The sequence below is a fragment of the Solanum tuberosum genome, unplaced genomic scaffold (assembly GCF_000226075.1).
Source record: "Solanum tuberosum cultivar DM 1-3 516 R44 unplaced genomic scaffold, SolTub_3.0 scf00026, whole genome shotgun sequence".
NCBI classification, from domain to species: domain Eukaryota; kingdom Viridiplantae; phylum Streptophyta; class Magnoliopsida; order Solanales; family Solanaceae; genus Solanum; species Solanum tuberosum.
The window spans coordinates 290,147-317,075 of NW_006238952.1; the positions used below are offsets into that span (position 1 = coordinate 290,147).

General features: G+C 32.4%; 4 protein-coding genes across 6 annotated transcripts in view; 1 reads left to right on the top strand and 3 right to left on the bottom strand.

The window, feature by feature from the left end:
* Positions 1 to 2,685, bottom strand: part of LOC102601773 (DCN1-like protein 4) — a 5,848-nt gene extending 3,163 nt beyond the window's left edge. For 2 of the 3 annotated variants that reach the window (XR_366849.2, XM_006341307.2), the window contains exons 1-4: positions 2,496 to 2,680; positions 1,338 to 1,422; positions 830 to 904; positions 706 to 742 (exon numbers count right to left, since the gene is read on the bottom strand). Coding sequence is in view for 2 of the 3 variants with exons in the window: in XM_006341307.2 (XP_006341369.2) it covers positions 706 to 742; positions 830 to 904; positions 1,338 to 1,422; positions 2,496 to 2,574 (276 nt within the window). In the remaining variant the exon portion in view is untranslated. Of the gene's footprint in view, positions 1 to 705; positions 743 to 829; positions 905 to 1,337; positions 1,423 to 2,495 lie in introns of all 3 variants that reach the window. The other variant, XM_015306162.1, reaches the window with a different exon arrangement.
* Positions 2,686 to 3,927: 1,242 nt separating this feature from the next.
* Positions 3,928 to 12,353, bottom strand: LOC102602221 (nuclear pore complex protein NUP96). Its single transcript, XM_006341308.2, has 6 exons — positions 12,239 to 12,353; positions 9,420 to 12,004; positions 8,990 to 9,113; positions 8,024 to 8,169; positions 7,457 to 7,554; positions 3,928 to 4,403 (listed from the first exon to the last, which is right to left on the bottom strand). The coding sequence occupies exons 2-6, from the start codon at positions 11,955 to 11,957 to the stop codon at positions 4,208 to 4,210; spliced, it is 3,102 nt and encodes a 1,033-aa protein (XP_006341370.1). The 5' UTR covers positions 11,958 to 12,004; positions 12,239 to 12,353; the 3' UTR covers positions 3,928 to 4,207.
* A 5,314-nt stretch (positions 12,354 to 17,667) lies between these two features.
* LOC102602553 (ethylene-responsive transcription factor ERF003-like) lies at positions 17,668 to 18,831 on the bottom strand. Its single transcript, XM_006341309.2, has 2 exons — positions 18,631 to 18,831; positions 17,668 to 18,098 (listed from the first exon to the last, which is right to left on the bottom strand). The coding sequence occupies exons 1-2, from the start codon at positions 18,711 to 18,713 to the stop codon at positions 17,702 to 17,704; spliced, it is 480 nt and encodes a 159-aa protein (XP_006341371.1). The 5' UTR covers positions 18,714 to 18,831; the 3' UTR covers positions 17,668 to 17,701.
* An 842-nt stretch (positions 18,832 to 19,673) lies between these two features.
* Positions 19,674 to 20,837, top strand: LOC102602893 (ethylene-responsive transcription factor ERF003-like). The gene is made up of 2 exons (XM_006341310.2): positions 19,674 to 19,874; positions 20,407 to 20,837. The coding sequence occupies exons 1-2, from the start codon at positions 19,792 to 19,794 to the stop codon at positions 20,801 to 20,803; spliced, it is 480 nt and encodes a 159-aa protein (XP_006341372.1). The 5' UTR covers positions 19,674 to 19,791; the 3' UTR covers positions 20,804 to 20,837.
* Positions 20,838 to 26,929: the final 6,092 nt, after the last annotated feature.

A 26,929-nucleotide genomic window follows, 5' to 3' on the forward strand; every position in this document is an offset into this window, starting at 1 on the left:
CCCCCCCCCCCCCCCCACTTCATTAACCACCAAACCATTGGGCAACTACTTCCAAACCATAATCCCCGGGATGAGTTCTTAACAGAAGATTCTCTAATGCGCATGTAAATGTTCAGTTTCATTGTATTACATGTCATACTAGACAAAAGAGTATCTCTCCCTATAAAAAGTCTGAACATGCTCAAATAGGCATATCCAAGTCACAGGTGGTGAAAGCATAATTCTTCATCATCCCAACCAAAAAGACGAAAAAACGCACATCAATTCCTCCATTTAACTTACTATGTTTTCCGGGAAACAGCTTGGCCTGGGAAAAACTATGCGACTGTAACTCTGCCTGACCATTGCCTTTTTCCTATGTTATTACTCTGTTAATCAGCACATGGGCTAAGAGAGGTCAGGCATTTAATAAACTTGAGACTTAAAATCAACTTTTCAGCACCCTTGACCTACCCTTTGGTACAAACTTCCTAAGATAACAAGCACACCCATATTCCTGGAGAACAAATGCCAGCTTTATTTGACAACAACAACAACATACCCAATGTAGTCCCACTAGTGGGGACTAGGGTCACCAGCCTTATTTGACAACTACGGTAATTGAATTAACAGTCATAACAGATAAGTTGATAGAAACAGCAAAAACAGTGTAGTAGATTCTGAAATGCTTAAGTAATATTAGTACTAGCCAACGCAAATACATACCAGGGAAAAGTATCCTTGTTTTTCAGACTGCATTTTCCTAAAATTCAAAGTTACTGTTATTAAACCTCTGAAGATCCATGATACTTCATACATACCAACAAGTAATCCAGTATAGGAATCTTACCATGCAAGCATCAATATCCTGACGTCAGTATGTTCGACTTCCAAATCGGAACAAAGAAACTCAATTCCTTCAGGGCTAACAATGAAAAATATAAAGCACATTAATTGATTGCAAAACTGAGGAACTTAAACAAGCTAGTGAAACTGCATTAACGGTGGAAAAAGTTGGATGACAAACACAGAGGAGATCCAGGATAGGTTCAGAAATCATTAAGTCTGGGCTCAAATAAAAATTATATTTGTCCATATTTAGCAGATCTCTTAACAAATAAACAGGATTTGAGCCAAAGCTGGTAGGTTCAGTTGAACCCATAACTTATAATGTACATCCACCCCTGAAATATCCATATATTCTTCTCTCTTTTTTCAATGCATAACTTTCTTGCTTAAAATCTTAGATTTCCTATGGACTACTATAAGTGAAAACAACAAAAGATAACTTGTAATGATAGGAATATATAGAATATGAACTACACTGCTGGGAAATAAAAATGGTAAGGCATACTTACTCAATCATACCAGACGAAACGTTGGCATATGTATGAAATAATTGATCGATGCGTTCCATCTCCTTACTTGCTGCTTTACTTGAAGCTGAGCAAATTGAAAACAAAGTGAGATAGTGTAATGCAGCTACAGCGCATATAACTAATGCAGCTGAATTGCATACATTATATTTTAAACATCAAACATAAATGGAAAAAGGAACATTGATGTCCAAGAGGTCTGAATGGACCAGTTGAATAGTTCTGAAGCACTATGAAAATGCTTCAGCCGCTACAAGACAAACACCAAATCAAATTGATTTTCTTGAAGATCAAATACAGCAGAAAAATAAATTCGAAAGCATCTAGATGTAGACAATAAAAACAACATAGATACGTCAAAAAATTTCTTTTAGATGACCGAGAAATCCGTATGGGTCCAACCTTTAGGGTCAACTGTAGCCTCCAGACGGATTAATGGAAAGCGGATGTTATCTTGGGCTGAACTTAATGATTATGTGTTCCCTTTTAGTTTGAGCTCAGGAGGAAGCGTGGTTAAAACTTAAAAGGTAAGCCGGTGAAACTTGAATGCACTACAGAATATGGGAGAAAATAAACTTCTAACATAAAGGGTCTGTTTTCTTTATCTATTGTTCAGTTAAATGAGGATTCTTATGATCACAAAAAGCTTGGCAGTGACACTATTCTTCCCGTGTGGTTCGTAGCTGTTTCAAATTGTTACAATAACCAGACTCCTGCAGAACGCTCACCACACCAGATGGTTGCTACTAGCACTTACACAATCACCTTAATACCAATGAATAATTCAATAATTCCCATACCTAATCGAACAACAATCGAAAAAATTAATCAGACAATGCAGTTCAAGTTATTACACTAAAACCTTATTATCATGAACACTTGACTCAACTCCCTATAAATTCCCAAAATTCGGAAGGCACTTACGCGAATTGAATCATTAATTATCGGTCATCTCCACTCCAAATTCCAAATTCCAATTTCCAAGGGGTCTACATGATCTAAAGGGAAGGAAGGGGATTACACATGATCTACAAAACTCTAACAATCAAACAGGCTTTAGAGAGAAAGGCAATTCAAATTGTCGGAAAAGATGCACTGAAATCAATGATTAAATTAGAATTGAAGAAGAGGAAGAATTACCAGAACGAAACAAATCGGCGGCAGGATTGGTGGATGCTGCAGAACCAGTTAAACCCTTTTTGGAAGAAGTACGAGGCATCTTGAGCGAAGAAGAAGAAATTGGTGTAGAGAAGAGATGATGATCCTCGGAGTGAACGGTCCAAGGGTCTCGAGAGGACTCGGAAGCGTAGAGGGTGAATATATATATATGACGCACGCTCAAAGGCGGCATACGTGTGTCAGTAGAAAAAGAGGAAGGTTCGCTGGCGATTGGGATCGACGAATTGCAAATTTCAGCTGTTATGTTATATTTTTGTTTTTTCTATCTAAGGTAAAACATCTCTGGTCCAAATCTTGAAATATTATTATTTATTTTATAGAGATATTATTTAATTAATAAATTAGTATTTATTAATTTAAAAAGTATTTTTGAGATTCAGTAAAAAGATTTATTTTGATTATACTGTTCGGAGATGAAACCTCAAAAAATTTAAATGAACCCTTTTGTGAAGACAACATTCATGAATTTGAAGTCATGATTAATAATCTTAGTTATCTCAATAAAATAAAGTGTGTTACATTATCCGAGTGAAAATGATACATTTTCAAAGGTCCATTGGAGCTTTAAAAAAAATTGTGAATACTATCGGAAAAAACAATATTGATGAGGAAGTTGAAGACGATACAATACTTTTAAAATCAATTACACATAAGAAAACGCTTATCGCGTCTAGAACTCTTCACAACTTTTGATGCAATTCGAGAAAAGCACAACGGAACTTTTGGATGCAATAAGAAAAATTAAAAATGAACTTCACCTAGATTTAAATTTTAACAAAAGAAAAAACACTAGAATCACATGTAGTACCCACAGCCTAATGGATTAGGGGACTTCTAATCCTAGCGACATTTTAGTCATAAAAAAAAAAATACTAGAATCATATTTTACTAAATTAATTTAGGTATTTTTAATAATTTTTAAATGATTTTTGAAAATTATTAATTTATAATATTAATAGGGCTATATATTTAAATTGTCTTAATATCTTTACTTATTATTTAAGAATCTTATTTTATTTTTTATCTTATCTTTATATAATAGTTCTATTCATACTTTATTCTTCTTGTATGTTTATCATTCAAATTGTTGATGTGTAACATTATGTAATACAAAAAAGGATATCTATCCAAACGAGGTAATCATTAAAACAATAAAATACATCATGAAACAATAAGTAATAACCCTCCAAATTTAGTAAGAAATAAACAGTAAGATAATTAATTTCCCAACATAACTTCGACTTCAAATAAAGCGACCCCTTGCCACTTTCATCATCGCTCGTTTAAGATAATAAATAAATAAATAAAAAGATATGTGAAAGAATACTTATGGTACAAAATATAATTTATAGCTAAATAACCAAAACCTTCTGGCTCGAGTACCAAAAGCATGTTAACAAGCAAGTACAATTAATCCAAATCAGGTCTCCGATACATTGTAACAGGTTGATCCATTAAACTGCAATGCAAACTTGTCCAACAAAACCCAAACTTTTACTAGTACAGAATTTACTTGTGAATGAATACACAAATTACCAAAGGTAACAGAAGTCCTCGGGGAGAAGGATTATAACATAATGGGTTATTACTACACAAATGTTCACATTTTTATGACGTATAAACATACAAAATTTTGTTGTTAAAATAGAGTTATGGGGCTTGACAAAAGGGAACTATGACGGCACCTCAGAAAGGTAAGATGTAAAAAGAGACACAGAATCCTGCAAATGGTATGCACGGGTATCTTCAGGTATGGGTGCCTTGAATATGGTATCGTAGCAGCTTAGCTGGGCCTCATTTGATGAACTTCCACCGCTATCAGAAAGCAGCAAATTGCATATCTCCTCAGCCATTTTCGAATAAACCACCCTAGAGACAATAAACATCCATTAGCTCAAACTTGTTACTTTAGGTGCTCAAGCACACAATAAATGGACTTAAGCATTCAAGGATCATGTCAAATTTTCATGTTTTATGGAATGATTTACCTCAATATAAACCAGTTGACATAAAGCTCTACTGATTTAACCATACGTGAGAAGATTTTAGGTGACCAAGGGCCATAAGTTAACACACTCTAAGGGCAGTAGAAACATAGAGAACAAAACAGTGAAATTATTAATTACTACATGCAACAATTCTCTCTTTATAACATCCATGCAACGAACAATTATTTTGAATTTTAAGGCCAAATACCAAAGAGACCTTTATTTACTCGCATTGATATGTAATTTTGTATTCCCGGCCGCATTTTTCATCCAAATACTTCAGCTTGATCAAAACAAGTCCTCGTGACAGTTGACGAGGTTATGTGTGGTATTTATTAGGCTGAGTTGGACAAAGTGAATGTACAACTCTCTAATTGCAACTCTTCAATTCCTTTACCCAACTCCTCTCACGTCCTTCAATTCTATTCTCTCCTTCACCAGAAATCAGACGGGGACTTTTATGTGTTGGTTGTTGTTGATGGTGGAGATTGAATCATTGAACAGCTAAGATGATTTGATTCATGGTTTGATTTTGAAATTTGACGTGGTTATGATGCAAGGAAAAGAAGAGAGGATAGCAGGTCTCTGTAAAGGTGAAGGCTTTGGGACTTGAAGGCATGAATTGGATAGCAAGCCAAAGACCCAGATGAGTCATCTGAACTGGTAACTGGCGGTGACTCTTTCTGCATTTAGGATGTGGAAATTTGTTTGTTTGGATTTAGTTGAAAATTGTGGAAAGTTGAAGTTTTATACCAGCTAGATATGATCTTAGGGATGAGTAACGTAGTTTATCGTTGTCTCCAAAAAATTTGTGTCCATTTTTATATGATGATTTATCTAAGCAGTTTGTTCCAGGATCCATGTAAAAGACAAGAAATTGAACAAATTTGTTGGTCTTTACTCTTTATAGCTAGGAGGGGTCAAGAAAGAAAATCAGCTCCTAGGTATAGATGACACTAGTATGTTTTGCATAGATATAGGAGGTGTAATTAAATATTAACGACACTGAAAACAAAGAGCATTTCCAGTCCATAGTATTCCCAGCCCCATTTTAATTCACTAAATGTGAAGTAGAAACATCAAATATTTAAGGGAAAAAGGACAAATATGTCCCCGAACTATCGTAAATGGTTTGTGTATACCCTTCGTTATACTTTTAGGATGTTAGTACCCTTACTGTCCAAATTTTGGTGCATATATAACCTTTATACTAACGGTGATACACATGTCTTAATCCTATCAGCCGACCCGATAATTAATAAATTTCTACCCAAAAAAAAAACCCACCCGATTAATTGAAAATCCACCCAAATTAAAAATACCCACACCCAAACAAAACAAAATCAATGAAAGTTGTCAAAATTTAACGTTTCCCCTAAACTAATCTCGACAATCTCTGTAATTATTGATCAACTTCATCAGCCATTTCTTCTTTCCCATATCTCTTAAAACCTTAGCTGAATATTCATCAATCTCAAATCTAGAACCCCATCCATTCTTTTTCATCAATTCATAAACCCTAACAGTAGATTCCACCTGTTCACCTTCAACCAACACCCTCACCAACCTTACCAGCGACTTATCATCACATTCAGTCGTCTCCACTTTCTCCAAATTACAAATCAATTCATCGATATGTTCAGCAAAACCCTCTGGGTCAAAGCTAAAGACCATATCAGCATAAATCCCCAAATCAGGGACATCACATTCCGATTGAACGGCTGGGAATACTTTGAGGGCCAAATCGCAAATGTTTTGTCGTAGAAGTTCTTTGTAGGCTGCAATTAGATCTGTTTTGATGAGACGATTGAGGGTTTTTGAGTCTTGAGCTTCGATTTGGGAAGGGTCAGTTCTTTGAGCTCGTTTTAGAGCTTGGATTGCTTCGATGCTTAGTATTCGGCCTTTGACTACAGGGAAATTTCACTTGAGAATGAGGATGATTTGGGGATGAAGATTGGGGAAAGGATGCTACTAAACAAGTCTCTTAATTTGAAATTAAGTGAATTAATTGGGGGTTTTCGGTTATATTAATTTGGGTGGATTTTTTTAATAATTTGGGTGGGTTTTTTCAAATTTTGGACAGAAATTTAACAAAGAACGAATCGACGGTTAAGATTGAGACACGTGTACCACCGTTAGTATAAAGGGTATATATGCACCAAAATTTGGACGGTAAGGGCACTAACATCCTAAAAGTATAACGAAGGGTATACACATACCATTTACGATAATTTGATGGTATATTTGTCCTTTTTCCCATATTAATATTATGTGATTTTATTTTAAAAAAAATTGATATGTATTTCTAAAAATGAGATGATAGTGTAATTTTCTTTTCCACCGTCAGTGAATATAAGCTAATCTCTAAATTTAATGGTATTAAAGCCTAGGAAGAAGTGTAAATGGGTAGTGGATGTATTTCATGTTGGATTGTTTTGAGAAATAAAAGGAAAGACAAATAATAGTATTTGGATACAAATTATTTTCTAAAATATTGACATTTTGATATTTTAAATATTTTTTTTAAAGTGTAGATATTTTTACTAATTAAGTTAGGGATTATGACTAATATTTAAATGTAGGTAACAGACACAGGAAGCTACTTTGTCTCCATCCCTATATACTATTTTAAGAAAATAAAGAACAAATGACTTCCTACCTCACATTCTGGATTTATTCATCATAAAAAAACAATACCATGTGAATATTAATGATTTTATTTTTGGTAACTGGTAAGTAAAAGATAAATTAATCCCATATTTAGTACTTATCTGTTACCACTTTACTATCCTAAGTAACAAACCACTCACACTTAGATATAAGAAATAAGGGTTCAATGAGATGGTGGGAAGAGAGAGGGGGGTCTAGCAGGAAGCAGTCAACTTTTCCAACCACATGTTTCAGTATTAACAAATTAATATCAAGTAGCATTACCTCGCTTTGACAGGCAATCTGTTTGTCCAAACAGCCAAAGAGTTGTTTAAGCGACTAATGAAGTCTGCACAAGCATTGTCTTTGTTTTCTATAGTGTCCTGCCAATAGAAATGTGTGCTTTGTCAATCTCTTAAAAGATATTAGAATAACTAGGAGATAGGATTATAAGCTTCAACCAATAATCTTGAACAGGTATTCGCTCTACTTCCTATTACTATGCAGAGAAAAGACAGGTAATCACTTCTCGTGAAATTGACCAGTATCAATTGAGCAACCATAAAGGTTAGATCCAGCTCATGAACTGTGCTCCAACTAGGATGAACTTCCTTTTTTCAGAAGCTGTCTTCTAGTCATTTACAAGTTGATCATTGATCAAGCTGTACAGCTACAGCTTTTCCAGTTTTCCTATCATTAAATACATGGGCTTCCCACAACCACCAGAAAAAAAAATTGTTCATGCAACCATCACATAAGCACACTTTGATCTAACGAGTTTAACAACTTCAGGAAATTTGAGAAGAAGGATTCAAACACAAATAAGTAGATTATAGAGAAATTTCATATTACTTGATTCATAGTGTCACTGCCCTCCTGCAAAGAACTTCTCAACAAATAAAAAGATATATATATTCCAGCTCCCAGATCCCAATCTTCAATTTCTGATTTGTGATCCTCCATGGAAGCTGCTAGCCTCCATATTTCTGAGTGTTCTTCTGTGTATAAACAATGTTAAAATGATTTAGCACATCAATTTTTATAGAAATTCAAGGTTGAAAATTGAGATACTTCTAGGGCAACGGAATGTAGTCAAGAGTTCTTCATCAACATATCATACTCAGTTCTCCGTGCAGTTACCAAATCTGATTAGCACTTATTACATTTAAGTGTGTGATTTAGCACGCTCATGATAACTTCATTGCATATCCCACGATTTGCTCTCTCACATTAACAGTTATTACCTTGTGGTGTGTCTTATTCATCCCATGGATAATTTCATTGTATATACCATGATTTTCTTAAATACGCACTTTGAGTAAAAGAGAAAATGGCCATGGCCATGGCCATGCCTTCTCTCTCTCTCTCTCTTTGGTAAGTAAGAAAATGATAATTTATTCATGTGGGATAAATGATAAATCTGTGAAGAAGCCTGCAAATCAAATAGGTGATGCATAATTGCATATCAAGTATATGACGAAAAACAAATTGTATAGTGAGACATTTAGACTTGAAGGCGACTCAGACTGCCATAGAAAGACAACTTTTATGGTGTCCGTGTTTCATTAATCCTATTCCAAAATATTTAACAAGGTTCACGTAAGAAAAAGATTGATGATGGAAGAAGATAGGGGAAACGCAAAGCCGGCAGAAAAGCATCCCAATGGAACTGAACTGAGGTTATAGGATCACTACAACAAATATTAAACAGATAAGTCTTTAAGTACATATGCTGAAAAATGAAATAGCAAGATATAAAGATGAATCTAAAAGATCGACAAGATATAAAGATGAATTTAGAGATTAACAAATCTATACCTGATAGAAAAAGAGAATGAGCAACTGAAGTCATAAAAATAGTGTGCGCTTTCTGCCACTTTCCGCATTCCAAAAAATGTTCTAGGGCTTTGGGGAATTCAGAGTAATAATTAAAATATGTTGCCTGCAATAGAGTAAGACAAGGATGAAAAATATAATGCAAGCAAAAAAGTGATCCCACACCAGTGACAATCAATTACATGCAAAGGACTAATTTGAAGTAAAAGTACTACCATTCAACTAAAGCATTCCAAAAGAAATATACACAAGCAATTTCCCTCCACAATTTCAGCATATTGTTAAACCATCTTGTCAGAAACAGCAAGCAAAAATATCCCAGTAACATAGATTGGCTTTGAGTTGCCAGAAAGTGGAAAGCGAGAAGCATGGATCAATGTAAAACTGAAATCAAATAAGGGCACTGACTCACCAAAGCCTCGTTCAACCATGCTGATGGAATACCTAGATCCTCAATAAATTGCCGCTGCAAGTCCTGAGAACTCCAAGTTTCACAGTACTGGAAGAGTATTTCCCTAATAAGAGCAGCTTGCAAATAAGGACAATCTTCACGGTGAGGCATGTGAAGCACCACATAGACAGCCCAATGACATTGACCAAGGCATAGCAGCTGAGAAATGAAACTAATGTCTAGCACATGAAGATCATTAGAACTGAAAGCACCAATGGCTTCTAAAACAGCTCGCTGATGCCAGATCATATGGTAGTCAAGGGGATCATTTGTTGAAGCAAAGGCACTGAACATCGTCTTTAGAGCACTGAAATCAATTTCTTGATTGGCATGAAGAAGCATAAGATAGTAACCGAGGTCAGAATGTTTCACTGCATGCCAATTCATTGACACTTCTATAGGTCCTTCATCAATATAAACTGGAACTGGAGATGGAGCTTTTCCTTCATTAAGAAGCCTCTGATATGTGCGGAACACAATAGGCAATTCAGTTTCTGGTGGAAGCTGATACCACATCAACAACCCCAGAAACCTTTTCCAGTCAATGTCTACATCATGCAATGCTCTATGAATGTTGCCAGCAACCAACTCAAAAACCCTAATCCTCTCTGTCTCAACAAAATTGAAGTCCAACCCATTCACTCTCCAAATATCAAGCTGCCTAGCAACATCAGAACGATTAACCATCGAACCACCAGCTTGACTAAGAAGACATGCAAGCCGCACATCTCCTCTAGAAGCCGCCAGTTCCACAGCAGCATCCAGCTGCCGACCAGTTAGAAGTAAAAACATATGTTGTAGATCACTTGAATCATTCAAAGAACTTACTTCTTCCTGTACCCTGTGACAAACACTCTCTTGCAACCAATAGCTGAATTCTGCTCTCCTTATCAATGGAAGTGCTTCTGGATCAACATCTGAAGAAGTTTCTCTCGCATCAGGTATCATATCTTCCTCATCCTCATCTTCAAGAGACTTTAATTTCCCACTCAATTGTCTTGTCGAGAAAAGCACTTTTATTAATTCCCAAATCATTGCTTGGTGCATCAGAAGAACACGGGATGCTGGAGATAAGTCAGGAACCTCCAATTGCCTCTCAATGACACCAATATAGCTCCGACATACATCTGAAAGCATTAGACGATCACACATAAGTCTTTGAAGCTTTAACGCAAAGGGTCCCTCCCCGAACTCTTTGGTTTCATGAGTAATTTCCTTGTGAAGATGGAGGGTTGAATCAAAACACAAATCAACAAGTTCCTCCCTAAACTTTTTATTTTCATCTCTAGCTACTTGGTCAAATGCAACCTTCTCCAAATTGATTATTGAGGACAAACATTGATCGTCTTTACTACCAACTGGAGCGCCAGAATGAATAAGAACACCATTAGGCCCCCAGCCAACTCCAAATGATCTACCCATGAACAATCCCGCATCAACAACATTACAAGAGTAGGTTCCACTTATAGGTGTTTGCTGCCTGACATCCAGCTTGAAACCTTCAGTCTTTGTTGTCTTTAGAAGCACACCCTTATTTTGTTGGGTCAACAAAATGGACCCAGGTGAGTCCGAGCCAAAACTACCATGTTTGTATTCAATCAAAGCCAATGGAGTCTTGCGAGTTAAAGGTGGACTAACTCTCTGGAACTTATGCTGCAAAGGGGATTTTGAAGATTCTTTACTGAATTGTGGTTTTCTATCAAAAGGAACACCATGATAATCATCTATATCCTCTTCTTCTGCTGGAAACATCAGCATTCTCATTTCTTTCATCTTTACAGGATCTAACCCAAGATGGGCAGGAAGAGAATGTGAAAGATCAGTTGTATTGGCTAAGAAGGTTTCTTCATCAATGTCAGAAACATCTCCTCCATTCATATCTACGGGATCTTGAACCTCTGGAGACACAGCATCAATTATCATATCTTCATCTTCTTCCTCATCATTCAAACCAAATCTGCTGAAATGCTGAACGAAGAATTTCCATTCTCCATTTGATGGATCAAATGAGATAAAACGCGCTCCTTGTCTCTCTGTTCTAAGTCTTAATTTCTCCACCAGTTCTCTAGAAGAATCCACGTCATAGTGTTTGGAGGATCGTATTTCCAGTAGCAAAGTTACTTCAGCAGGTTTGTTAAGCCCCATGCCAACTGGAGGCTTGTCATTTTCATCTTCATATACAATCACCTCATGTCTGCTAAACTTAACAATTCGATCCAAATCCAACCCCCTAACATCTGTTTCCCCAGAAAATTTGACAAATCCATAACCAAACCTCCCAACAGTAAAATTTTCAACTTTACTGCAATACCCTGAGATCATTAGCTCCCTAACAGCCAATTCACTCAAGCATGGATCAGTAAAATAATCAGGAGATCGCAAGGTAGGTAAATCAGCTTCGTTCTCGCCCAAAATCTGATCTAAAGCAGAAATTTTTCTTCTTTTACATTGAGATTGAGAAACAATAAGTTGTTCAGGAGTCCCTAACTCAACCTCCATTACTATGTTACTTCTTCCGAAACTTCTATAAGTTTCGTTACAAGTGCCTGATAATCAAATTCAAATGCACATATTAAACTTCCATGGGTAACGCAACAGTAACAAAAAATTGGCATGATTCAGACTAAAGAGTTTAGGGCATTGAATGTGCGAAAAAACGAATCAAAGCACAAAAAAAAAAACAGAAAAGAAGCAAAGCAGGTCCCAAAACCCTAATAAGTTCGAATCAAAATCTACCACAGAAAACGACGAAACAGTAGTAGAAAATGGAATAAGCTTACCTTCGACTAATGATACAACAATTAGGGCTTCTTAGTTTCCCTACTTCATGAATGTGGCTGAGACTGTGGAGCGAGACGAAGGGTTTTAGTTTGCTTTCTCAATTTCCCAAACTCCCGCCCCTACCCCTCTTGCGAACACTCTGGTCAGTGGCACGTGTGGGCACGTGATGCGTTAAAGGGTATAATAGGAACTTACACTAAAATGTATAATTTAATACACAAATGAGTAAACTCTCTAATAATTAATTCTTACCTGAAATAGTACTTATATAAATTTTCTCATAATTAATATTTATATTACTCTAACCGTCTTTTAAACAACCATTTTGTCCTCGTTTGATTCATGAACGAAAATATATACTATGATTTACAATGCAAAATTTATAATACTAGAATTAATATATTTTTTACTAGTAAGTGCAGATGTTTTGTTTAGTTCCTTAATTGAAAAATGAGATATATATTGTTTATAAAAAAAAAATGTGTTTAAGTATTAGAGATTACGAATTAAGTTTGGTTAAACTTTTATTTTGAGTTTTAACATTGGACTTTGTGAAGGGATTTTCGGATATTTTTGTCATTTGATTATTTTAATTGGGAATTAGTTATTAATTTTGGTATTATGATCCCATAATCTCACATTCTGAAATAAATAATTATTGACTAAAGATAAAATAAAATAATTCTACATTTTATCTAATAATAATTATATCATTAATTATTTCAACTTCAAAATTTGTAACGGATAATTTGAAGTCGGACATCCTATGTTAGAAGTATTTTGAGTGAAATAATAATTTTACTTACAAAAGCACTAAGAAAGAAAGCAGTAGCTAAAATCCCAATAATGAAATTTTATGCATGAGTGTCATCATTTTGCCTAACGTAAAATCTGCCTTCATCATTAACTATTTTTCTTTACACACACCATGTTTTATATAAGTACTTATTACTTAGTCACATCAAGAAAGGACCTACAATGAATTGGTATGGCAAATTCATGCATGCAGAATGATCAAGAACAAATACATATTCTCATGATTTGTACTTAAAAATCACTTATTGAACATTGAAAAATTAAATTATGAATCAATATATACTTCCAATTGAAGACAAGTATGAATAAAAGATCCGAGCAAATTAAAAATAATAAAGTTGATATCTCTAATAAATTGTCATTATTTTATACCTATATGTGGTATCGCTTTCTTATTTGCAAATAAGCATATGATTACAAGTGAAAATACAAGTCCCTTTTGTTGCATCTGAAGTTGCTCGTGGTAGTCTAATCATAGAGGAAAATAATAGTAGTAAGTTTATTAATAATTACTATAATATTATGTTGAATGCTATTTCATTTTACATGAAACTTAGTATACTCATAAAAATATTGCATTCGGTAGTTTTGAATTTTAGTTTTAAGTGGTGTGAGACATGAATCACTAAATCCCATATTTAATTTAAGCCCTTCAATTATTAATTGGAAAACATGCATGAAGCCTTTAATTCAAGGTTGTTTTGTTCATTATCAATGATATTGTTGGCTATGCAGCAAGAGTTAATGGGAAATAGAGGGAAGACGAAAAGAGAGGAACTTGGAAAGTTGAGAACTTGAAAAGTCCTTTTATGATTTAGTGAAAAGACACTTCTCTCTCATCGGTGGTGGAAAGAAAAATAGAAGAGTTTAAATATAAAAATACTCCTATTATTTGTTAAAAGGGTTGGAAAGAGGGACCCCCTCGCGCCATCGTCGTCGCTCGCTCGACTTCGGCTTTGGAAAATGATCGAGAGATTATTTTTTGGACAAAGTTTGTTTTAATTATTTAGTTAATTATTTATTTAATTAATTAAATTAAATTAAATGGCCAAAACGTTTCAATTAATTAGTTATTTAACAGAAAAGTTTTGATTATTCAGTTAATTGACCGACCCGACTCGAATTCGCGCGTGACCCGTTTTATTTAAATTATTTCCCGTTATATTTGAATTTCCAGCCGTTGGAAGTGACTGTTCTGAAAGGTTGCAACTTTCAGAAACAGCCATGACCGTTTGAAAGGTTGCAAACTTTCATGAATGGTCATGTGGATTCTGAAAGGGTTGCAACCTTTCGGAACAAGTTCCTCTTGCCTATAAATACATTGATTCTTCATATTTTTTCCTTACGAATTTTTCTGATTTCTTCTTCTTCTTCTGCACAAAGTTTCTTAGTGTACTTTATTGTTGTTGAGTGGTTCGCTGACACCAGAGTTTTGGGTATCAATACACTGGTGATTGAGATCATTCTATCCTGGGAGGACATATTCCAAATCAAACCTCGGATACTAGAGGGGAATAATTTCCTTAAGGAGACACTATACATTCAGTGGGCTTGATCTTTTCCGTTCTATCTTTTTCCAGATTCTGGTATGTTTTACAGATTTTAGTTGTTCTGAATTAATTTATGTTCTTCTGTTCTTACTAGTTCATTAAAACTTTGGTTACTTTGTGTTTCTGCAAAGTTTATTGTAATTAGTAATTCTGTTTTAAACACAGATTGGCAACAATAGTAGAATAAAATTTGAGATTAACTTTATTCCATAGATACTTGATTTGAGGTATTAGTTAATTTTGGTGCTAATTTATCCAATCATTTATACTGAAATAATAGAATTACTATCTCGTATAAAAGATGAGATAAAATAACCTTATGAAATATCTTAGCTTATTTGATAAGTAAGATAATCATAATTATGAAATGAATTATAAATTAGTTAATTAATTTATTAAATTTGGTAAGAGTTAGACGAGCCGGGCTATAATCATATTATTTAACACGTTTTAATGTTACTTATTTTGATCCAAATAAATTTAAGCTATAACAATTCGTTTATTAATTCAATCTATTTTTACGTACCAATCCACTTCAGACTATAGAACTGTTACATCAAATCTCCAATGAAACATGCATATGCATGAATCATGATGTAACACAAATAAATGTCATATCCTACGTATGGTATGTCTATTTAGAGATAAAAGTCAAATATTTCAGCTACAAAACAGCTTGCAGAGACGCGTGCAGGGAGAAAGCGGCTTCAGGACCAGCTTCAAATTTTATCGGGTTCTCATTTTTAAGATGATGGATTCAATTGCAGATAGTAAAAAAATTAAATTTTATTCTTACATGTATTAAATATTTTTTTTGAATGGAAAGAGACATTTAGAAATTGATCTTTTATTCCAAAATTACTATGTAGAAATATATTCTCCTTCATTAATTAGGCTAGGTTATAATTTTAACAACCACATTAGTAGAGGTGGAGACAAAATACCTTCTCTTTCGATCATTAATATATACTTGACTTGAATTTGTTGAAATGATTTTCTAAAAGAAAAGAGAGAGAGAAAATTGTGATTTAAAATTAATTATATTGTAGATATTTTATTGTTTTAAATTATTTTATTGAGGATTAAAATGAAAATTTTAAAATAAAATTATTTTTGAATATATATATAAAAAAGTGTTATTCTTTTCAAATTAGATTTTTATAAAAGTATACCATGGATTGAAAGAGATAAAATATATCATATTTGTTGATTACCACTAGTATTATATATATATAACACCATAACTTTCAGCTAAGGATTAATTAGGTAGCACATAAGGTATCAAATGAAAGATATTTGAATCCTCTTTCCAACGCCATCAAGTTTGCTAAATTCCAAATTTGGACGAGGGAGATATGCCCATATATATATATGGTCTAGTACATGAAACTCATGTCCTTATGCTACGAGGATAAGGTCGCATTTTCTTATGTAATCTTGCCCGCGTCAGTCAAATATGTACATGAATATATATATGGTAGTAAGTCATTCCCATGTGAATAGTTCCTGTCATATTAAGAACCTAGCTTAAATCTTAAGAAACGTACATTTAAATAGAGACGATTTCAAAATTTGAAAGCTTTAAATATATTATGTCACTTTAAACGGTAAAGTATGCATATGAAAATGGTGTCAATATTCACATAGAAAAACTATAATTAATAGTTATCAAACAAATTCTTTCACAAGTAAGGCCTCGTCTTGTTAGTGTAGTCAAAATTTTAGTTAGAAGAAGCCTGATGTTCGATTCTACTAGTTAACGCTAACGTTTTTCAATAATAAATTCACCAAAAAAGAATGTCCACATGTTAAAAAATGAATTCGATAAAATTCAAACTTACGTCCCAAAAGAAAAACCTGATGTACTTTAACCGCTAGCATGCACCTTATACTGGTGCCACAATTAGTATTTATACAATATAATTGGCATAAAATTGTGATATCTTCTTGTATAGCACTGGCGGAATTTCATATTGTGCGCCAATCATGCTTTCACCACACAACCATGCACATTATTAGGATGGCTTGAAATGATATATTGATGGGTACTGTTAATAAGTAATAGGTCCATTCCTAAATCCTCAAAACAAGTACAGTACAAACAACTTTATTACTAATCCATATTCTTGTATCCACACAAACTCCTTTCCTTTTCTACTTTTTTCTTTTATAAAATACAATAATTGTTTTCTTATTAGTATTCTATCGTTTGTTTTGGTTCATTAAGAAAAAAAGAAGATATTTTTACATTTAGGGTGTGTTTGGTACGAAGGAAAACATTTTTCGAAAAATGTTTTCAAATTTTCTCATGTTTGGAAAAATATTTTTCAAATCAACTCATTTTCCTCAAATTTAAGGAAAATGACTTCTCTTCAAAACTTAAGGAAAACATTTTCCAAAACTTTCTTTCAACTTCAAATTACAATTATTTATTTTGTCCCTACCCTCAAACCAGACCCCAACCACTCCCCCTCTCCCCAAAAAAATAAATAAATTAAAGTTTGTTTTTAAATTCAATTTTTTTACCCCACCCTCACCCCTACCCCCACCCCCTCCCAAAAAAATATTAAAAATTATTTTTAAAAGATATTTCTAATTTACGAGCGTGAAATCAATGGTCAAAAAGTTTACTGCTTTCCTAAAGTATCCGTGTCTGTTAAGTTTCAGAATTTTGTAGACAAAGGGATCATATCCCTCTAATTAACGCACTGTCAGGAAGAGACTTTATGAGAATGTACGTCTCTACTCTGAAAAACTTATTCATACCCTCCCCTCTCGAATTCACACCGTTAAATTAGATCTTAGGCTTAACTCACGCTCCAAAAACTAGTTCAAAGAAAGGAGGATTGTTCAAGCCTTATAAAGAGTCTATCCATCTTTAACACACACTTGATCAGAAATTCTAATAAAGGAGATTAGAATAACCAACGACCATCACCATTAGAACAATGACCAAGATTAGAACAAATTAAATGATAAATTATCTATTTTTAATAGAGTGGGCAAGTAAAAATAAATGAAGTCGAGTAGTAGTGACATAGTGAGTTAGAGAGACGGAATAATTCCATTTGAAGCTAATTTATTGCATTTATAATCTTATTCATTGAGAACAGAACACATCTCAATAGATCCATAATCAAGCAATTCCTCAATCATCTGCTCTATATGTTCATCTTCCAGTGCCTTCATGTACTGTTGTGATGCACTCTCACTCTGCCTTTCTTCTCCATCTCCCCTGTTCGTGGATATCTCCTTCTCTTTTTTATCTTCCAATTTTGTCTTTCCAGGTCTTTTTGACGTAGCAGTGAGAGATGTCATGTGGCATTTTTGAAGTTTAGCTATCAAAGCAGAAGACAGAAACCGTGTCGACTCTGTGGCATTGTAAGGGAAATTAGTCCGTGCTGTTGAACCACACATGAGTCTTGCTGCTTCATCATATGCCCTCGCAGCATCCTCTGATGTCTCAAATGTTCCTAGCCATATCCTTGTCTTCCTGTATAACTATAGTAATTAAATTCACCAGAAAAAAAAAACTAACAACGATCATTTTGTTAAATTGGGGTCACAGGGGCGGAGCCAGCCTTCTTTTAGGGGTTCATCCGACCCCCTTTGGCGGAAAATATTACTATTCATACATGATTAAAATTATTTTTTATGTATATATAGTAGATGTTGAACCCCTTTCAATTAGTCTGTCTGTTTAGTTCTTCAAATTTTAAACCCCTTATTAAAAATTCTAGCTTCGATCCGCCACTGATTGGGGATAGGGCAAGGAGGAATGTAGAGGGGATTACAATATGGGAAATCGAACCTTCACCAATAGTATGAAAGTTTTAGGTAATCAACCAACTAACTGATCTACTAAGATTCCCAATAACCATGATCATTAAGTTTGACTATCAGAACAAATATAAAGTTGTTACTAAAGCTACCAAATTTGGCCGGACTCGTAAACTCTAAGCTAGCTCTGCTCCTGATTGATGAAACAAAGTGTAAGAAAGAGAGATAAGAGGGAGAAGAATTACAATGAAGGATGACGAATTTCGGAAACCCAAGATCCCCAATGCCGCTGGCGAACACCTCGATATCTTTGTTGTGGTCGAGACATGGGGAAATTTAGAGGCTATAAAAGTAGGAGAAGTGATGAGTATATTTGATACTCCTATGGCTATAAGAGATGTAGGGGAAGAAGGTTAAAGGTTTTCAGGGGCTTTTGTAAGCGACTCTTTTTGGCCTTCACCTCCAAATTATTATGGTTTGGTCCCACAGGGCTTTCTATACTTGTATTTTTTTTAAGTCCGATTAATTTAAATTCACATTGGACAAGGCTTTATCCAATTATAGCGCTTCTCAACTACTAAAAAAAATTTCATACTTGAAGCTCTAAATCAAGACTTTTTATTAAGGAAGAAGTTTTTTCTATTGCACCACAATCTTTTATGGTGCTTTCTATAGTTTTTTCTTGTTTTCTTTATGCAATATAATTCGAGTCAAAAGTGTAATTTAATGAAAAGTTAATTTTTTTTTATGTTTTTGAATAAAATATATTTTATAATATTTGTGTGATCATAAAATATTCTTTATTCTACTATATTATAAAAGAGAGGTTAGGCCCAAATATAATATATAATATTCAAGATTGGGAAAAGTCCCAATCTTGAATATTATATATTATATTTGGGCCTAACCTCTCTTTTATAATATAGTAGAATAAAGAATATTTTATGATCACACAAATATTATAAAATATATTTTATTCAAAAACATAAAAAAAAATTAACTTTTCATTAAATTACACTTTTGACTCGAATTATATTGCATAAAGAAAACAAGAAAAAACTATAGAAAGCACCATAAAAGATTGTGGTGCAATAGAAAAAACTTCTTCCTTAATAAAAAGTCTTGATTTAGAGCTTCAAGTATGAAATTTTTTTTAGTAGTTGAGAAGCGCTATAATTGGATAAAGCCTTGTCCAATGTGAATTTAAATTAATCGGACTTAAAAAAAATACAAGTATAGAAAGCCCTGTGGGACCAAACCATAATAATTTGGAGGTGAAGGCCAAAAAGAGTCGCTTACAAAAGCCCCTGAAAACCTTTAACCTTCTTCCCCTACATCTCTTATAGCCATAGGAGTATCAAATATACTCATCACTTCTCCTACTTTTATAGCCTCTAAATTTCCCCATGTCTCGACCACAACAAAGATATCGAGGTGTTCGCCAGCGGCATTGGGGATCTTGGGTTTCCGAAATTCGTCATCCTTCATTGTAATTCTTCTCCCTCTTATCTCTCTTTCTTACACTTTGTTTCATCAATCAGGAGCAGAGCTAGCTTAGAGTTTACGAGTCCGGCCAAATTTGGTAGCTTTAGTAACAACTTTATATTTGTTCTGATAGTCAAACTTAATGATCATGGTTATTGGGAATCTTAGTAGATCAGTTAGTTGGTTGATTACCTAAAACTTTCATACTATTGGTGAAGGTTCGATTTCCCATATTGTAATCCCCTCTACATTCCTCCTTGCCCTATCCCCAATCAGTGGCGGATCGAAGCTAGAATTTTTAATAAGGGGTTTAAAATTTGAAGAACTAAACAGACAGACTAATTGAAAGGGGTTCAACATCTACTATATATACATAAAAAATAATTTTAATCATGTATGAATAGTAATATTTTCCGCCAAAGGGGGTCGGATGAACCCCTAAAAGAAGGCTGGCTCCGCCCCTGTGACCCCAATTTAACAAAATGATCGTTGTTAGTTTTTTTTTTCTGGTGAATTTAATTACTATAGTTATACAGGAAGACAAGGATATGGCTAGGAACATTTGAGACATCAGAGGATGCTGCGAGGGCATATGATGAAGCAGCAAGACTCATGTGTGGTTCAACAGCACGGACTAATTTCCCTTACAATGCCACAGAGTCGACACGGTTTCTGTCTTCTGCTTTGATAGCTAAACTTCAAAAATGCCACATGACATCTCTCACTGCTACGTCAAAAAGACCTGGAAAGACAAAATTGGAAGATAAAAAAGAGAAGGAGATATCCACGAACAGGGGAGATGGAGAAGAAAGGCAGAGTGAGAGTGCATCACAACAGTACATGAAGGCACTGGAAGATGAACATATAGAGCAGATGATTGAGGAATTGCTTGATTATGGATCTATTGAGATGTGTTCTGTTCTCAATGAATAAGATTATAAATGCAATAAATTAGCTTCAAATGGAATTATTCCGTCTCTCTAACTCACTATGTCACTACTACTCGACTTCATTTATTTTTACTTGCCCACTCTATTAAAAATAGATAATTTATCATTTAATTTGTTCTAATCTTGGTCATTGTTCTAATGGTGATGGTCGTTGGTTATTCTAATCTCCTTTATTAGAATTTCTGATCAAGTGTGTGTTAAAGATGGATAGACTCTTTATAAGGCTTGAACAATCCTCCTTTCTTTGAACTAGTTTTTGGAGCGTGAGTTAAGCCTAAGATCTAATTTAACGGTGTGAATTCGAGAGGGGAGGGTATGAATAAGTTTTTCAGAGTAGAGACGTACATTCTCATAAAGTCTCTTCCTGACAGTGCGTTAATTAGAGGGATATGATCCCTTTGTCTACAAAATTCTGAAACTTAACAGACACGGATACTTTAGGAAAGCAGTAAACTTTTTGACCATTGATTTCACGCTCGTTTTAATTAACTCCAAAGTTTGTTTCTTTCTTCTTGGACTAGATCTGGTGAATCCACAATCAAATATTCCTTTAGCATAAATCTTGCATTCATAATAAGGTCACATCTAATAATTTTTGTGAGATTCTTCCAATTTCAAAATCAAATACTATAATTTAATTTGGATAAACACGGAATCATACTAGTTCTTTCTGTATTGTTTCAATTTTATAGAGTGTCTCAGAAGGGAATGCATTAAATTAAAAGGTGAATATGCAAAACGAAAATGACGTAATCAAAATAGTGTAATTACACCCAATTATACCAAATTCAATTACAAGGTTATCATTCCAAACAGGCCCATAATCAAATTAGTCTTTTCTTTCACATCGATAACAGTACATTAAATAGGAAATGCCTAATTGAATTTGACCAAGACTACGATTACAATGGTGACATCTTAACTATTTTGAACAATATATCAGTTGAAACAATGTCAAATTAGTTGAAATTTGAAATATAAAGGTGAATACACAACAGTAATGCTATTATGAAAACCAGACGTTTTCTGGTGAGAAATTAAAATATGTAGCAAAAATGCAAATTGAAGAGAAATTTGGTTAAGTACAAGACAAGAGTGATGACTAATGAGCAGTGTATTTCGGGCAAGTGTTGTTTGGCTCTCATTCCGACACGTGCACATTAATTATGACATGGAAAAATCACCTTATATACACATTTAAGAGTCAATATTACAGGTTTTAAATCTACTTTTAAAAAATTCTTGCAGTTTAATTACGGGTTATAACATATCACTAATTATTTATAAATTAATTAAATTTTACTTTATTAAATAAGTAATTTTTTATAATTTTATATTATTATTAAATTATTTAAATAAAGAATACCCCATAATTATCTCTTACACAATTATGGGAATTTTGCATTGATTACACTTTCTTATTTAATGTGATACTTATAAACTCCCATTAGTCAATCCCACGACCTATCCAACTATACATGCTATCACCCCACTTTCACCTTCTTCTCTCCCATTATTCTCACCAGCCAACTACACCAACATTCAATCTTTTCGTCCAATTTTTTTTTCCCAACAAAATTATGTCTAAGAAATCCATTGAAACGCCTCGAAAGAGTCCCAGATTGGGTGAAGGAACATCTAATGATGATGTTCATGTTTCAAATTTTAATATATTAACTCCAACCCCCCCCCCTCCCCGCCTAAAATTGTTGAAAATCCGGCGAATATTCAAAACCCGGCGACGGATGGTTCATTTAAGTTGAAGGAGCGACAAAGAGAGAAAGAATGAAGAAAAAAAAAGGTCACCCCAGCAAATCAAAAGGGGAAGAAGAAGAAGGGGAAAATTGTTGAAACCCCTTCTGATTCCGATTTTGATTTTGTTACTGAAATTAAAAAGAAAAAAAAATGTAGAAGTTGAAGCATCTTCAAAACCATCAACAAGAAGAACAACAAAAAGTTATTTTTTTTTAACTTTTGGACAATTTTTTTGTGTTTAAGTATTTGATGATATATAATATCATATGTTTTCTTTCAGGCAGATACCGTTTACATATGAATTACTGATTGCCTATTACAATTTCAAGATACTATTTTGAAAATATCAGTGTGTTTCCAAACTGTACATTTATTGGATGAAATCTGATTAATATGTGTATGACTACGCTTTAATGTTTTGATTTTGAAAATTTTATGAATTGATGATTAATATGTGATTGACTACGCTTTAATGTTTTGATTTTGAAAAATTTATGAATTGTGATATAATAATGGTATACAAATGGTATGAATTGCGTTTTAACATTGGTGTGATTGTCTATTAACTGTGTTTATGGTATAAATTATTAAATTGGTATGAAAATGGTATATGATTTGTCAAACTACTGATTTTTTTCTTTAAAAAAATCACATTATGCTTACTTTATATTCTAAACATGTTTTTGGTATGAAACGTGTATGAAATCTGATTAATACGTGTATGCCTATGAGTTTAATATTTTATTGTTGGATATTGTATGAATTATGATATAATATTGATATACAAATGGTATAAATTGTGTATGACACTAACTGAAGTTAGTATGGGAATGAAACACTAACTGCAATTTGTTTTAAATTTATTTATAGTAGGACACCAGTTGAAAACCAAATTAATATTCATGTAAACTTACATTAAATTAAATACTCAGGATACCATAATTACCTTTTATAATTATCACTAATATTTACACTATCTTATGTATTAAGCTGGAATAAATTTTATTTTTAACTGTATGATTAATGAATGAACCGTGTATAAAGAATGAACGGTATATTAAACACTAAGTTTATAATGCACTTCAAACCAATTATGTTTCATATCAAACAAAACATTAATCTAAACGAAAAAATAAAATAAAAATTATATATAGTCTAAACAAATAAACAGTCATTAGTTTTGCACAGGATAATTTGAACATGCTTCATGTTGTGGCCAACTTGACAACATCTACTGCAAGTAACTTTGGACCTTTAGAATTTCACATCAGCAACTTTCTTTCATATATAATTCATTTCATTTGAAATTCAACATAATTCTCAGTTTCATTAAAAAAAAACAATTAGTATAACATTATACAAATCAATTAGAAATATGTTAAATAATATTAACTTTTCATTCCAAAGACAATACAAATTTCATCCATAAAAATCATTATAATAACAACAAAATTATACACACTTGTCAATATTTTTTCATACAAATATCATTTAGACAGTATATTACAAAACAAATTTCATACAAAACATAATATTTCACATTTAATACTCACTTAATACACATTTCATACAACAATCATCATTCATACCAAATTTATACATTTTCATACTCATTTAATACACATTTCATACAAAACGATTATTCATTCAAACTATATACATTTCTCGTCCCAAATAATTAATTACTGTCATCCAACTTTATACAGAAATAACAAAACTAATATAAACTTAACAATTTCACATTTAATACCAATTTAAAACACTTGTAATACACTTCGTCAAGAATTCCAATTTTTTTTTTACATATTTCTCAACACACTTTTCATACATAATTCATTCGACTTATATTATCAACTTCATTATCAAATAAAATATTTTTTCATAAATTTGTCAACATTATAATTAAATTATTTTTACAGATTAATTAGCACACTTTCATACAAATTTCATTTAATTTATTCTATCAAATTTATTCATAAAATCACATTAAATTTATAATTTCACAAAACAACAACCGTATACAAAATAAACAAATAAACACTAAATTTTTTACATTTCACAACAGTAAACATAATATGATATCAACAGTTAACAAAACATGACTCCACCTTCAATTAATCGACAGTTTGATCATCTTTGTTTCATTTCGCTATCATTCTAAAACAAACGTTAAACAATAATAAATACTAACCCGAAGGATCCCATCTTTCACCATGTTTGATTAAAACTGATACGTAGTTGTCCATCACAACAAAAACAAGAATTTTCAAAGATGAAAAAAACTTCAATTACTCGAATGTGGATTTTTTTTTGTTGAAAATTGAAGAGAGAAACGTTGAAATTTTTTTGTTGCAAATTGAAGAGAGAAACGTTGAAAAAAGAAGAAGATAAAATCGGATTTTTTTTTATTTTAACTGATTTGAGTGAATTAAAGATACTAAATAATCTTAATTAGTTTAAATCCCTTAATTCGTGCTATTTATTAATTATCTACAATAAATTCAGATTAAATTAACACCACAATTTCAGTTCATTACTTGTTTTCATTAAAAAACATTTTTTTTCATTTTTCTTTTATCTCTTTATTTTATTTAAACAATTTTTTTCAATTATTGAAAACAGTTTTTTTTTTTTAAATTATTTGTTAGAACCTGAAATTTTTAATGTTATAACTTGAAAGTCTAAATCTACTGCTATAACTTGAAAATATTACTATAATATATGACATATATAAAATTTAAACCCTTTTAAAATGTAAAATTGTCTTCTATTCATTTCTCAACCTTCTAATTTCTTATTGGACCTGAGATACCCAAGATGCTGGGCTGACTATTTCTTCAACCTTGGGCCAAATTACTTACATCCCATATTTTCAGCAATCTCCGATGGTTGTCCAATGCTGGGCTGATTATTTCTTTTTGGAAAATTAATTAAGCGTATAAACAAACACCTACTAATTAATTAGTTAATATAGTTATAATTTGCCTTAATTATAATTCACGACCTACTTTTAGCTATAATTACGCGGCTCAACTTTTTAGTTCTGTATAACTCGCACGTTTGTATAATTCGGAATTTGTGTAATATAATTTGTATAACTTTTGTATAATGTAATTTTGTATAATATAATTTGTATAACTTTTGTATAATGTAATTTTGTATAATATAATTTGTATAACTTTTGTATAATGTAATTTTGTATAATATAATTTGTATAACTTTTGTATAATGTAATTTTGTATAATATAATTTGTATAACTTTTGTATAATGTAATTTTGTATAATATAATTTGTATAACTTTTGTATAATGTAATTTTGTATAATATAATTTGTATAACTTTTGTATAATGTAATTTTGTATAATATAATTTGTATAACTGTTTACACTTCAAATGTTTGTAATTGTATAAATTCATTATTTTGAGTTTATACAAAAATAACTGAATTATACAAATGTACTCCCAAATTATACAAACTCACCCGCGAATTATACAAACCCGCAAATTATAGAAACGTGACAATTTAAACTATAGCTACAACTTGTAAATATGCAAACTATAGCTATGGATCATAATTAAGGTTATTATAGTAGCTATTTGCGAAAGATTTCATTTTTTTAAATTTTACTATCAACATTAATTACTTATTTCTCAAATCAGATAAAAAATATATACATCAATCATATTCCCGCTGTCCCTAATTACTTGTCTACTTTTGAATTGACATACTAATTAAAAAAACAATGATAGACATAGTGAGTTTACTATTTTACCCATATTAGTTATGAAGTGGATGAATTTAAAACTTAAAATTTTCAAGTTCTATTTTTTCAAAATAATTAATTGAGGGTATAATAGGTATTTTTTTTTGTCCTTTCTTGATTTGTCAAAATGGACAACTAAAAAAATAAGTGGACAAGTAATTAGGGACGGAGGGAGTACTCAATTAGTCCATATATTGTGATAAAATGTTCATATTAAAGCCCAAAATAAACAAATAAAAGTGAACAAAATAATGTGCGGAAAAGTATTTGATCTACGTCAGCCAATTATGAATATTCTATCGAAACGTGCGAAGTCAAAATAGTAAATACGTACATCTAACCTAGAAAAATTCTGTTAATTAATATTCCACTAATTAGGTAGCATTGAAGTCGCAGTCACTACGTAGTTGTGCAAGTCCACCCTACACACCCAATAATACATTGTTTTTAGGACGATAAATTTTTTAATACTTGTATATTCTTTTCTAATATTTTCAGTCAAATACTACTTTAAAATATTTTAAAAAATTAAACTAGAACATAACAAATGTTTGGTTTTTATTTAATTCATAGTTAGATTTTATAGTCAG